We start from the raw sequence: 15,086 nt of genomic DNA, 5'->3' as shown, positions 1-15,086 counted from the left end.
CTGAAACGTACCGGAATGTTGTGTTTGTAGAAGATCCTCCTGAGTTTCTCAGATAGACCAGAAATGTAGGGAATGACAATGTTCTTGCATTTGTTCCTGTTATCCTCCTTGTCCGTTATGTTCCTTTTCCTGCTCTTGAAGAAAGACCAGTTGGGATACCCGCTTTCCTGATGTGATTCTGCTCCTTCTCTTTTCCCTCAACCATTGTAGGGATGTTCTGAGCCCTGTGTTGCAAGGTCCTAATGACCCCCAATTTGTGTTCCAGTGGGTGGTGAGAATCGAAGAGTAGGTACTGGTCCGTGTGTGTGGGTTTCCGGTAGACCTCAATGCTAAGGCTTCTGTCTTGTCTAATGTGTACATCACAATCCAAGAAGGCTAGATTATTCCCACTTATGTCCTCCCGAGTGAAATTGATGTTGATATCCACTGCATTGATGTGTTTAGAAAAGGCTTCCACTTCATGGGCTTTGATTTTAACCCAGGTGTCATCCACATATCTGAACCAGTGGCTGGGAGCAACTCCTGAAAAAGTGGTCAAAGCTTTATGTTCCACTTCCTCCATGTAAAGATTGGCCACAATAGGGGACACCGGTGAGCCAACCTCACCAGCCAAGAAAGGAGGGCTCTTACATTGCTTCAAAGAGACCGGGACATCACCATCCTTCCTGCTGACAAAGGGAGATGCACAGTGGTGCTAAACACAGCGGACTACCACTCAAAGATGACCAGTCTCCTCAGCGACACAACCACCTATGAAACCTTAAGACGGGACCCCACCAGTTGTTACAAAAAGAAAGTTGTTAGCTGCCTGCAACAACTAGAAAAGGACCAAGCCATCAACCGATCTCTGTACTACAGATTGTACCCTGGGGAAGCTGTTCCTCTCATATACGGACTCCCCAAGATTCACAAGGAAGGAGCTCCACTCAGACCTATCATCAGCAGTATAAACTCTGTCACCTATAACATTGCCAAACACCTAGCCACCATCCTGGCTCCTCTTGTTGGGAATACGCTACATCACGTCAAAAACTCCCAAGATTTTGCTACTAAAGTTGCAGACCTCAAACTAGACTTAGATGAAACCATGGTTTCTTATGATGTCACTTCTCTTTTCACCTGCATTCCCACCACAGAAGCAGTTGAATCTGTTAGAAAACGACTCCTTCAAGACAACACCTTACTGGATAGAACGAACCTCACCACGGACCAGATTTGCACCCTGCTTGACCTCTGCCTGACTACCACTTATTTCCAGTTTAATGAAAGTTTCTACAGACAGAAGCATGGATGTGCCATGGGCTCACCGGTGTCCCCTATTGTGGCCAATCTTTACATGGAGGAAGTGGAACATAAAGCTTTGACCACTTTTTCAGGAGTTGCTCCCAGCCACTGGTTCAGATATGTGGATGACACCTGGGTTAAAATCAAAACCCATGAAGTGGAAGCCTTCTCTAAGCACATCAATGCAGTGGATATCAACATCAATTTCACTCGGGAGGACATAAGTGGGAATAATCTAGCCTTCTTGGATTGTGATGTACACATTAGACAAGACAGAAGCCTGAGCATCGAAGTCTACCAGAAACCCCCACACACAGACCAGTACCTACTCTTTGACTCTCACCACCCACTGGAACACAAATTGGGGGTCATTAGGACCTTGCAACACAGGGCTTAGAATATCCCTACAATGATGGAGGGAAAAGAGAAGGAGCAGAATCACATCAAGAAAGCACTTCAGAACTGCGGGTATCCCAACTGGTCTTTCCTCAACAGCGGAAAAAGGAACAGAACAGACAAGGAGGAGAACAGGAACAGGATCTTCTACAAACACAACATTCCGGTACGTTTCAGACCCAGTAACACCCTGAAGCAGAAATTGGTCCACCCTAAGGACAGAATACCCAGACACAGGACAACGTGGTGTATGCAATTCAGTGCAGTGAGCAATGCACGGACTCGTATATTGGTGAAACCAAGCAACCGCTTTACAGGCGTATGGCTCAACACAGGAGAGCCAGTTCCTCAGGCCAGGACTCTGCTGTCTACCTTCATCTTAACAACAAAGGACACTCATTTCAGGATTCCAACGTACGCATTTTAGCCAGAGAGGATCGTTGGTATGAGCGAGGAGTTAAAGAAGCCATTTTTGTCAACCTGGAACGGCCATCACTGAACAGAGGTGGGGGTCTAAGACATAATTTATCAGCCACCTACAATGCAGTCCTTGGCACACTTCCCAGACAACTGAATGCACACCAAAACCCAGCTGTTTTCAGTGGCTCACAGGAGGACAGAGAGAATCAGCATTCCATTGATCACCTTAACGGGCAATCCATTGATCACCCTAACGACTCTCGAGGCCATTCACATTCAGCCCCCAGTGACCCACACCAACAGGATGACTCAACGACACCTTAGATGAGCTTTTCATCCATGAGAGGATAAATACCTGATACTTCCTACCAGTCAGACAGAACTGAAGAAGCCTTTCGGATGAGAGGTGAAACGTCTTCAAGAATCTTCAAGCAAGTCCAGTTGCTCTCTTTTACCACCCACAGAATTGATTCAGTTTTGCCCAGGTGTAGCGAGAGTTTATCAATTAACCACTCTTGCACTGATGCAAGCTCGGTACTGAGGCTCGTCTCTATTCCCGATACAACCTTTCCCGATACGAAAAGTGCCGAGTCATCTGCGTAAAGCAGAAGTTTGCACTTGACTGCAGCAGGCATATCATTAACATGTATCAGAAACAGCAACGGTCCCAGTATCGAACCCTGCGGCACACCACGTTATATTACATTCCTGAGACATAATACCATTTACATCTACAACTTGTTTTCTACCAGATAAATATGATTTGAACCAAATAACAGATTCTTCACTCATACCAAGGGCTTTGAGCTTATTCAGCAGTAATTCATGATTTACCGTGTCAAAGGCCTTTTGTAGGTCTAACAACACCATACCTGTATAAAAACCCTTGTCACACTGCTGTCTGATATAATCATGAAGGTATATAAGACATGTATCAGTGGAAAAAGTAGAGCGAAAACCTGATTGTAGTTCATACAATAAATTGTTTTGTACAAGATATTCATTTAACTGGTTAAAAACACTGGTTATGTGTATTAACACATGTTAATGTGTATGGCTAAGAAAAGCACCTCAAAACTCAGTTTGCCTACTATTGTTTTTGAAAGCAGCGCCGGTACACTCAGGGTATTTACGTTTCCAACATGTAGGTACGTCACTCTAGACACTAGTGCTCCATTATGACATGTCATGCCTCTGGTTGTGGAATGTCAGCTTGCGATATGAAAAAACACACTGGCGCTGCTTCATGCTGGCTTTATTTGGTTCAGTGTAGCTCACTAAAGCCAGAATGTTGAGGTGTCTTCTTTCCGCCAGTATTATGGAAATATCTGTATAAAATGGGCTAGAGTTTCTGAGGGCTTCACAGAGAGACGTATCCCATTTGTGAGATACTGAAATGACAGCATGAGGGAGAACCCTTACCTCATGGTCAGTATTGCATTTGGAACAGTATTCTGATAACTGATAACTTCCCCTTTCTTCAGGAGAGCAATGAACCTGGGTGTTCTGCGTGACCCAGGGTCGGAGGTTGAGGATCGCCAGTATCAAATCGACCTTCAGAGCATCAATGTGGGCACTGCACACTGGGGTCAGCTGCAGCCTCAGGGAGAAGGAACAAAGGGGGGCACACCACCTGAGGGTGAAAGAAGTTCTCAAAATCCAGCACTGGAGTGGAATATGGCCAGCGGGTAAGTCCCTTACCATTTACCGGTACACCACACACCGTTCCGGTTGATTCTCAGGTTGGCAGGACTTTCATAATTTATCCAGGTAATATGGAGCTGTCAGGAAACATGCACACAGTTGTATACAGTCCAGCAAAATAGTATACGCAGTGTATCTGCGCTCCATAATTTGCATTTTGCCTGTTCCGGGGGGTGGTTTTGTTTTAGAGGGAGGACATGCACTCACTGTCCAATTTATTAGGATCAACTACACATTCTTGCAGTTTTCTAATCAGCCAATCATACTTTATTTTTTTGAACCCACTCCTGATAGACATTTTTAAGCAATGAGATCCTGTACCTACTTTGTAATTTCTTTGCAGTCCCTGGCTTTTCCACTTGGATGTGACCAAGAGGATGTCAGGAAAATCCTGTAGGAACAAGCTGTACTTTATTTATGGTTAATCAATAGCTTTAATTGATGACCACTATCTTGATCTTTACCACGAGTTGGCCTAGTGGTTAGCGTGTCCGCCTCTCGATCGGGAGATCGCAAGTTCTACTCACGGTCGGGTCATACCAAAGACCATCATAAAGATGGTACCTAATGCCGTCTGGCAAGGCACGCTGCAATACAGATGCGAGTGGGGAGTCAAACTCTCGCGGTTACCAGAGGACTAGCCCCCCACTGTAACCCTAGCTATGTAATATAGGCGAGAGGCCGAGGGCTACGGAAACGGAGATCGGCGCCGCCCTATGCGCCACATGGCGTGGGAAGGGACTTTGATCTTGATCTTTATATACCGTAGTGCGTGTTCTGTATCAATCTGTGAGCAGTCTGTCTGGTAGGGGTTTATCCATTTTAATACATATTGTAACTGATTAACAAGAAAGTAGTTGTACAGATTTGTAGACCTATACCTCCATGGATCTGAATTCTTTAGTGTGGTAAATTTTTAATTCTGGGTGGTTTCAAGCAAAAGTTAGAGATGATCCAGTCCAAGGAAAGGGCTGAATTAAAGTAATTGATTTGGTAATATTTTAAGTTTAGCTATTCAGTTGGAGATAAAGGAAGGTTTATTATTAGAAAACAATAAAATGTGCAGGGAAAGGGGATTTGAAGACCAGTTGGAACCAGACGACAGACGAGTATACGTTTCAGAACATCGCTGACGGTTGTCATACAATTCGTATTGTATATATGTTACCTAGTGTAGTTTAGAAAATTCACAATATAGTATAAATCTATTTGCAGTCATCTAAATGTCTCAAAAGCTATGTTTGCAGTGCAAGCTTAAATGCTTATATATGGTTTAGTGAGTACACATTGCAGTCTTAAAAAAAAAAAAAAGTACAGTTTTTCCTGAACTGTTCAGACCAGTGTGTTTAGATAAACTACTGGTCAGTGTTATTTTGGTTAATTTCCCTTTTTGGAAATAAGTCAGATTCCATGCATTCAGTAAATACTCCAGATCGGGTGAAGATCCAGAAAATCAGATCCAGCTACACATCTAAACATGGTTTTGGAGGCTGATTCGCCGACTTTGTTGATGAGCTGGATTTGTGTTTAATATCAGTCCCACTGATCGAGTAAAGCACTTAGAAGGCTGAATTGCATTTACTTTGGATTAAAATCAAGCAGCATCACAAATACTTCTCAAGAGAGATTGATATTTGTGGAGCTATCGAATCTCAGGGGAGAGAGATCTAAGGTGATGATTCATAAATTATTCTGGGTTTTGTTTTTTTGTTTTTTTCCTCCATTCACATTCTAACAACTGCAGTGATGTATTTTCAGTATATTTATTCTCAGGAAATAACTCCTATAGACCTTTTTGTACAAAATGGAGTTCTCTGTTCAAAATAAAATGAAGATTCTGAAATAAACAACCACCTCAATGGTAAGCTCAGTCGCTGTACCTGCTGTATTGAAAGAAACTACAGGGAAAGCCAGGAAAACTCCAGTCGCAATTGTGCGGCTGACAGGTGAAAGCCATTTTCTTATTTTGAGTAATAAAACTCACCCCATAACAGGACATCATTCTTAGATGTAAAAGATATGCCCAACAAAACATCTTGCGTGTGGGAAATAATGGAAGAGGGGACTGCAAAAAATAGTGCTATTGAAAGCAGAGCGCACACCCCCCCCCCCCCCCCCCCCCCCCCCCCCCCCAGGCATAGTATGCCCCTAGGCATACTGATGCTGAAACATTTCTGTTGTGGTATGTTCCAAACTTACGGGTATGTTGTTAGTACTCAGTATAGGCTGCATTCATTGAACGTGTATTAAAAATAACATCGCATCGATAGACTAGGTTTAGTCAGTTAATCTTTTATTTGTTTATTAGAATGGATATATTGTAATGTGCTCATGTATTTACACTAGTTTCAGAGAAAGGCAGCGTTTGAATTTTAATGGATTTCCTGAATCTGTCTCTTTCTTTTAGCATTCAGAAGCACCAGGAGAGGCGAGCAATCCTCACTCCAATCCTGACTGACTTCTCCGTACGCATCACTGCCGCTCCTGCCATCATTTACAGTAAACCCGTCGCCGCTGACAACAGTCCAATGGAGGTACGAAAGACACTTTTGTAGAAGGAAGAATTAGTAAATGATTCGTCATAGATTTAGACCACCTCTGTTTTATAATATTTTGTGTATGTGAGATAGGGATCGACCGATATGTTTTTTTCAGGGCCGATACCGATTATTATGGAATTGGGATGCCGATAACCGATATGTGCAACCGATAAATGTAAACATTGTAATTCACATGAAATTAAACATAGCACACACTGACACAGACCTTCATATCCATGAAATGTATGTTTAATTGTAAAATTGAACATGAAATTTTGTGCAGGGAGATGCCAGCAGCATTTGTACAATAAAGTCAAACATTAGTTAGAATAAAATGAGAAATAAAATAATAATAAAATAAATATTCACCAATAAAAAAATAAATCCCTCCCTACTATATTACAGCTCACCATTTTCAGTGGAAAATAAATGAAAATACACTCTGGATTCTTTTACACTAAGAACTAAGTAAGACTTACCAACTTCAAGTAGTTTTTAAATAACAAATCAAGTGTAGGGAGCGGCCTGCAGCATTTTTTAAAAAGTAAAATCAAACATAAAGTAGGCTATCACTCCCTATTATGTAACAACTTAACAAGTAACCATCTACATTCTAATGCTTTTAATGCCCAAGCCTAATATTCCCAATTTAGGAGGATTATATTGTAGTGAAGGAAGCATTACATGTAGTTTCAATGAGACTAGTTGGTTGTAGGCTAATTCAAGTGCTTCCTTCCGTAAGCTAAGTTTGCCTGGCTACACAGATGCAAATGGACAATTTTAACGAGTAGTAGATGAAGAATGTAAACATATAATGATGTTGTGCTTTTGCAACTTGTGTGTTTGTGACTTATTGCGGCAAAAGCAGCGTGTCCTTACCTTGAAGTGGGATCTGCTTCTGCCTGAGTGCCCGTACGGCCGCCTTGAAACAGTTCACAGCGTTTAGTTACGCGTGTTGATTGGCTGTATCCCTTGTGCCGCTTCTGCCCGAGTGCCCGTACGGCCGCCTTGAAACAGTTCACAGTGTTTAGCTACACGTGTCGATTGGCTATATCTCTTGTGCCAAACAAATCAGATGTTGTGGTGGGCGGGACCGTGTTCTTGAACTCAGAGAGGCGAGTGCAGGAAAGGACGTGCAGCGACAGTCGCGTTAGGAACGAAATGGCTGCAGAAAGGCATGTTATCGGCATATCGGTGGAAATTATGGCCGATACCGATAACCCTAAAAATGCAGCATATCGGCCCGATATATCGGTCGGCCCCTAATGTGAGACAGACAGATCTGGGCAACTTTCATCTGTATGAGTTTGCAGCCATTTTTTCAACAAGGAGTGATCATCTCATCTATTTAAATTTTTTTTTTTTTAATGTCCTGTCACAATGCTATGCGTAGCATATGTGTTTTTGGTTTTTTAGTTTTTTTTTTTTTGTACAAACTAAGGTTTGGAAAATGTTACACATGAACTGCACAAGACAGCAGACAGGGGAAGAAGCCCCGTAGTGGTTAGCTGTCTGGAAAGAAACACATGTGGGTGTGGAAACTTACTAGGGGCTTCCTGTATCTTCACCGTTTCTTTCTGTCTTTGCTCTCTCTGTAGGATATTGTGGTGTGTGGACACAGTTTGGAGTTGAATGTCACATCAGCCCTGGAGATGTTTTTAAGTTTGTCTCAGGTGCAGCTCATCCAACAGCTAATCCAGACCAACATGGTTATTTTTGGGACGTCAGAAAAAAACCCAGAGGTAAACAAGAGTACAGAATTGTAGAGTGCCTACAAACAAACAAAAACAGTTCATTTTGTCCAAAATGCCCACCTGTCTTCTGACAAAAAAACGTCTGACCAAATCATTTCCACTTAGAATGTAAACAAACTGGCAAAATGACAGTAGCAATTTGTGAAAAATGCTATAATAATAATTCTTGGAAAATTAAAAAAGATATGTGTTCTTACCATCAAATACTTTCATTCCATATTTTGTTGCCTTTTTATTTTTTAATTTGGGGTTTTGTTGTTGTTTAGGGTTTTTGGCAGTTAGCAAACCAGCTTAAAGGGTGCATTACTGCCACTGACTGTTCCACACTCCAGCCCAGGAGATACTTGGGGGGGTGGGGACTATATTCTCATCTCATCTCATTATCTGTAGCCGCTTTATCCTGTTCTACAGGGTCGCAGGCAAGCTGGAGCCTATCCCAGCTGACTACGGGCGAAAGGCGGGGTACACCCTGGACAAGTCGCCAGGTCATCACAGGGCTGACACATAGACACAGACAACCATTCACACTCACATTCACACCTACGGTCAATTTAGAGTCACCAATTAACCTAACCTGCATGTCTTTGGACTGTGGGGGAAACCGGAGCACCCGGAGGAAACCCACGCGGACACGGGGAGAACATGCAAACTCCACACAGAAAGGCCCTCGCCGGCCACGGGGCTCGAACCCGGACCTTCTTGCTGTGAGGCGACAGCGCTAACCACTACACCACCGTGCCGCCGGGGGGACTATATTATTTTAGCTATTTCTGTTTCTTTTTAAAGACAACAATTTTTGGAGTTTTGTCTTCGAGTAGATTTTTTTAATTTCATCCTCGGTTGTTTCAGCGACACGCTCCACCATTTTGCTTTTCTCTGCTCACAGTACATGAGCTGATAGTCTAGTAGTAGAGTAGCCAATTAGAGCACACGATTGCTCATATCCAGTGAATGTGGATGGAATAATCAGTATTCTTCTCTTCACTGGTCAGTGATAATAATGGTATGACTGATCAGTGTATACACTAGTGCATCTCACACAATTAGAGGATTGTGAAAAAGTTCATTTTTTTTGTAATTTAATTGAAAAAGATAAACTTTTATATAGTCTATATTCATTACACAAAGTGAAATATTCCAAGCCTTTTTTTAATTTTATTTTAATTTTGATGATTATGGCTTATAGCGCATGACAATCAGAAATCCAGTATCTCAAATTATTAGAATATTTCCTGAGGTCAATCAAAAAAGGATTTACAGTATAGAAATATCCAACTTCTGAAAAGTATGTTCATTTATACACTTGGTTGTGGCTCCTTTACCACAAATTACTGCATCAGTGTGATGTGGCATGGAGGTGATCAGCCTGTGGCACTGCTGAGGTGGTATTGAAGCCCAGGTTGCTTTGATAGTGACCTTCAGCTCATCTGTATTTTTGGGTCGGGTGTTTCTTGTCTTCATCTTGACAGTGCCACATAGATTCTCCCTGGGGTTCAGGTCAGGCGAGTTGGCTGGCCAATCAAGCACAATGGATGCTTTGGTCCTTGGCTGGCAGTTCAGCCTTTTTTTTTTTTTTTGTCCCACCTGTCAATTTCTTTCTCTCAGCATGGCTGTAAGCAGTCTTCCTGATTTTATTGCCCATTGGCCTCCTTTCTTTACAGGCAGCTCACAGTTTCCTGGTCTGATTCTCTGACACCCAAAGAGCCATCTGAGCTGCGTTTCTGTCCCTATGCTCCCATCCTTTTTACCAGTTTTCCCATTCATGTTGCTGTTTGTCAAACGGTAACCAAGGCAGTCCACATAACCAGTCTATGACCTAATTGGGATTTGGTGTTTCAGATGTTTGCATGATGTGATGTCTTGAAGGGTCTTGTGTCTTTAGGAGGTCGTTTGTAACTGAATCCGAGTTCTGAACTTTGGAGATTCTGGTTGGATTGGGCTTTGTGGTTTGCAGTGGAATTCCCTCTCATGTTTGCATGTTTTAAATAAATTCATATATCCAAGCTTTGACTTTGTAGAGTTCACTGATGCTCAACAGTCCCAAAATAATCAAAATCTCAAGATCAAATCTGTCCAAATCCTCCTCTTGCTCTTCTTTGGTTCTGTTTTATATTCATGTCTTGACGTACCGTATAATAACGTGCATAAGGATGCGGAAATATGGACTTGCAGGCATTGCGGATTGCATTTGGAAAAGGTATGTAATTCATGTAACAGAAAAAAAACGTGATGGAGTTCAGCTGGCGTTCTCTAAATGTTGCTGTTTGAAGCATGAAAAACTACGAAATAAAAATTGTACTATATAGTAGTGACTAATGAAAATGGAGAAGATATGCATCAGTGTATAGATAAGATGCATAGTAACACAAACAGTTTGGTGCGGAAAAAGTGCAGTAGTAATGTGCAGTCTATGTACTCGAAAAATGTGTAACAGTGTTCGTACAGGTCCTTAAAGTCCATAAAAGTCCTAAAAAAATGAATTTGTAAAATTAAGTACTTAATTATCCATAAAATTGATGAAAATCTGTTAGTCAATAAAGTCCTTAAAAATCAGGGCTTTTTTCCGTCTCCCTTCTAATAACACATTTTTAATTTCCGAAAACGCTGTTCCCGCTGCCCCGATTCGCGCAAACGACCCTGTTTCACAGGCGAACTGCACTAGCGGTCAGGGGCTGAACAAAGTGTATAGTGGCGACCCCTGGTGTCTGCTTTTGAGAATAGCCCGGAACCATGTGGCGCTGTTCGGGATCAGTCCCGAACAGGGTCATGTGACTACTTCGTATCAGCTCGGTCGCCCGCCATTGATGCATATTAATGGAAACATGGATTAACAAAACATACGACTTTCAATCTGTCTATAACATGTATAGAAACATGCAGACTCATTAGAAAATTTATTCCATAACATAAGAATAGCAAGGGGGAGGGGGGGGTTCTGGGCCACCCTGTGTCAATTTAATACTTTTAGTTTCAGTTGTTCCTGAACAAAATGAAAATCTTGTGAAATAAATTTTACTCTAATTTCTTTATATTTTTTATTTTTAGCCACTAACCATTTCCTCACCCACCGTTGAGGTTTTCTTAAAATCGTTTTAAATATCAGACATATCAGGAATTGCTGCACTTGTTGCAAGATTTGGTCAAGAAAAGTCCTTTAAGAGTCATAAAGAAAACAAGCAAGTGATTGTTACAATAGGCAGTTTCACACCAGTGATGTTCAGTTTTGGTCATTGGGTCCTTAAAAAAATGAAAATTGGTCATTAAAAGTCATTAAAAAAGAAGCCTGAAAAACTGTGGGAACCCTGTAAATGTATCTTCAATATCCAGCTTTCAATTCAGCAGTCGGAAGCCTGTGGGAAGAAATTGATTGACAATTTGTGTGCTCATCCCAATCCTGCGGTTCCATCTGCCAAAAGGCAGAAATGTGAACCGGCTGTGGGAGATGGTTCTCCAGGCCCTCCTCAGGCCCCGCCTGGTGTAATTAATCCTGGAGGGAGGGAAGCTTACTTTGATGCCTTGGGCAGTTTGTACTGCTGTCTGCATTTTTTTTTTAAAGGTCCCAGTGCTGTAAATGTTAACAGTTAGGATGTTCTTAATGGTGTAATTGTAGAACACTAAGGTTTCTGGGGCTCAGACAGAATCTCTTAAGACCCTGAAGTTGTAGAGGCTCAGGTTACTCCAGTTATTGGTAATTTACCGTTACCAGTAAATTTGGCATTTGAAACGGGACAGTATCATCATTTCACAACTTTTGTTAGTTATACATTACTGCATTTTACTGCTTTTTTTTTCCACTGTACTTTGAAATGTGCCTTGAAAATCAAACAAAACCCCAAAATAAACGCCGTTTGCCAATCACGGCAAGTGCCTTGACGTGTCCTCTGCATGTTTAAATTAAAAATAAAACTTTAACAATTTATCCATTTTCAATGTTACGATCTTGCTAAAATTAGGCTTACCTAGCCGCAGCCATTTGCACCGAACCTGGATATCCGGCTGTGATGTTAACGGCACCCTAGAACGCCGTTTACCTTCATTACACAGAACTATCAAATAAAGGCTTCTAATTCTCAAAAACGTACATCGCCGGGCATGTTTTGGTGGGCGGCCTTTTCTTGTCAGGTTTGTAGTGGTGCCATATTCTTTCCATTTTGCTGTAAAGTTTGGGATATTTTTTTTATAACCCAACCCTGATCTATACTTCTCCACAACTTTGTCTCTGACCTGTTTGGGGTGCTCCTTGGTTTTCATGTAGCAGAGTCGGGGTCCTTCCAGTACAGGGTAATTTTATACAGATATCATGTGACCGATCAGGTGACACTTTGATTGCACACAGGTGGGTCTTAATCAACTACTTATGCGACTTATGAAGTGAATTGGTTGGACCAGCTTGTATTTAGGGGTTTCATACAAAAGGGGGTGAATACTTATGCACACTCCAGATTTCTTTTTCTTTTTTTCAATCTTATTGTTTGTGTCACAATAAAACAACAGTTTTCACCTTTAAAGTGGTAGGCATGTTGTGTAAATCAAATGGTGCTAACCTGCCAAAAATCCATTTTAATTCCATCTTGTAATGCAACAAAACAGGACAAACACCAAGGGGGATGAATACTTTTGCAGGACACTGTATAAATACCTTTGTATGTATAATGTACCGTAGTTAGATAAAGAACAATCCAAAGAAATCTTTGAAAGCCCAATATTGCCATGACATTCATCTATGATGTTCATGTTTGTGTGTGTATATAAACTTCTGACCACAATTGTTACTTTACTTACTTAAGGTCCCCGTCAGTCATTGACGATGAGGGACCCGTCCAGCCCTTTCATGTCTTCTGCATCTTCTTGATTCTACTCTGCCCTTAAGTTTCTTATTGTTGTCCACTACGGACAACTGTAAAACACCGTTAATTTTATGTAAGGGCAATTCCACGGGTAACTGATGCAACATTCAGAGGGTTTAAAATTAAACTGTGTGGCTATTATAGAAAGAGCAAACTCAAACAAATGTATGATGACTTAAGGCCCAAAGGCCATCTTGGACAGCACAGAGTTTTTCCCAGATATGAGTAATTTATTTAGTGGCATGCAGATAACATTGATACAGTAACTGACGCAACTCGGAGAATTCGACAACTGTGAACACACAAGTACAAACGCCAGTTTCTCTGAAACTTGTTGCAATTTTATTAACATTTTTTCCAACTTTGCTTTTAACATGCCATAGTATACAATGAAAGAAATAAACTATGAAAAATATTTAGAACTGACAGTTGAGATCAGATAAAAATTGCCCACTGAAGCAATATAGTACAAAACAAAACTATAATGACCAACCTTGGATTACTAAGGGATTACAAAATGCCTGTAAGAAGAAAAACTCTATATAGAGAATTTATTAAATTAAGAACCAAAGAGCAGAAAATAAATATAAAAATTATAAAAACAAGTTAACGAGTATCATAAGGAGATGTAGGAAGGATTATTATGGTAAATTAATATATAATAGCAAAAATAATATTAAAGGAATATGGAATATATTAAATAGTATTATTAAAGATGGTTCTGGACAAATACATTACTTTAATGACAAAGGTATCGAAAATTATAACATGGATGTAGTTGCTAATAGTTGTAATAATTTTTTTGTTAATGTTGGACCAAGATTAGCTCAAAAATATCTCTGATCCGGTAACAAATGATGATTGTATAGATAATATTATAAAGAGGAATTCTTGTTCTATGTTTCTTACACCAGTAGATGAGAAGGAAATTATTGATATAGTTAATAAATGTAGTAATAAAATATCCACAGATTGTAATGATATTGATATGAAACTCGTGAAAACTATTATTGGGGGGATTTCTAAACCATTAACATACATCTGTAACTTGTCATTTCAAACCGGTACATTTCCAAGCAATACGAAAATAGCAAAAGTAATTCCATTTGTATAAATCTGGGGACAAACACAACTTCACAAATTACAGACCTGTTTCTTTACTTCCTCAATTCTCCAAAATTCTTGAAAAACTATTCAATAACAGATTAGATAAACTCAAACTCATTGAAAAATACAAACTACTCAGTGATGGTTAATATGGATTTAGAACAAATAGATCAACAGAGATGGCACTAATGGAATCAATTGAAGAAATCAGTAACTCTATAGATGATAAATATGTCGCTGGGATATGTATTGATCTTCAAAAAGCTTTTGATACTATTAATCATGATATATTAATAAGATGGAACAATATGTGTTAAGGGGAGTTGTATTAAATTGGATAAAAAGTTATTTGAGCAACAGGATACAATTTGTGAAGTTGGGTGACTCTGTCTCAACTTGTTTGAATATTGATTGTGGTGTCCCTCAGGGGTCAGTATTGGGTCCTAAACTGTTTATTCTTTATATAAGTGATATGTGCAATGTATCAAATATATTTAAGATGGTATTATTTGCAGATGAGACAAATATGTTTTGTTCTGGAACAAATTTACATGAGTTAGAAAACATAATCTCTTCAGAATTGTGCAGGTTAAAAAGTTGGTTTGATCGACATAAATTATCATTAAATCTGTCTGAAACAAAAATCGTTATTTAATAATTATAAAATAGGGCAATAAATGTACAGGTAGATGGTGTTGATATTGAAAGAGTTTCTAATAACTTTTCTTGGGTTAATAATAGATGATAGAATTAATTGGAAATCACATATAAAATACATACTAATGAAGCTATTAAGAAGCATATCTGTGTTGAGTAAAGCTAAGCACGTCCTGGACTATAATTCACTCCGCATTCTTTACTGTTCCCTGGTTTTACCGTACTTAAATTACTGCTCAGTGGTGTGGGGAAATATATATAAATGTTCACTTCATGCAATAACTATACTTCAAAAAAGAGCTATAAGAATAATTCATAGTGCTGGTTACCGAGATCATACTAATTCACTATTCTTAAATTCAAAATGTTTAAAATTC

The 15,086-nt window shown here is 40.0% G+C and overlaps 1 protein-coding gene and 1 pseudogene across 8 annotated transcripts in view; both read left to right on the top strand.

Annotated features, from left to right (window-relative positions):
* LOC132867290 (intermembrane lipid transfer protein VPS13B-like) overlaps window positions 1-15,086 on the top strand; it is a 335,496-nt gene that overhangs the window by 219,086 nt on the left and 101,324 nt on the right. For all 8 annotated transcript variants that reach the window (XM_060900109.1, XM_060900106.1, XM_060900105.1 and 5 more), the window contains 3 exons: window positions 3,585-3,788; window positions 6,212-6,338; window positions 7,943-8,086. In XM_060900109.1, the coding sequence (XP_060756092.1) occupies window positions 3,585-3,788; window positions 6,212-6,338; window positions 7,943-8,086 (475 nt within the window). The remainder of the gene's footprint in view (window positions 1-3,584; window positions 3,789-6,211; window positions 6,339-7,942; window positions 8,087-15,086) is intronic.
* LOC132868070 (uncharacterized) lies at window positions 605-2,922 on the top strand (annotated as a pseudogene).

The sequence above is a fragment of the Neoarius graeffei genome, chromosome 19, assembly GCF_027579695.1.
Source record: "Neoarius graeffei isolate fNeoGra1 chromosome 19, fNeoGra1.pri, whole genome shotgun sequence".
In the NCBI taxonomy this organism is placed as follows: domain Eukaryota; kingdom Metazoa; phylum Chordata; class Actinopteri; order Siluriformes; family Ariidae; genus Neoarius; species Neoarius graeffei.
Note: the sequence above shows the minus strand (reverse complement) of the source record. Positions and strands in the feature narration are given on the sequence as shown.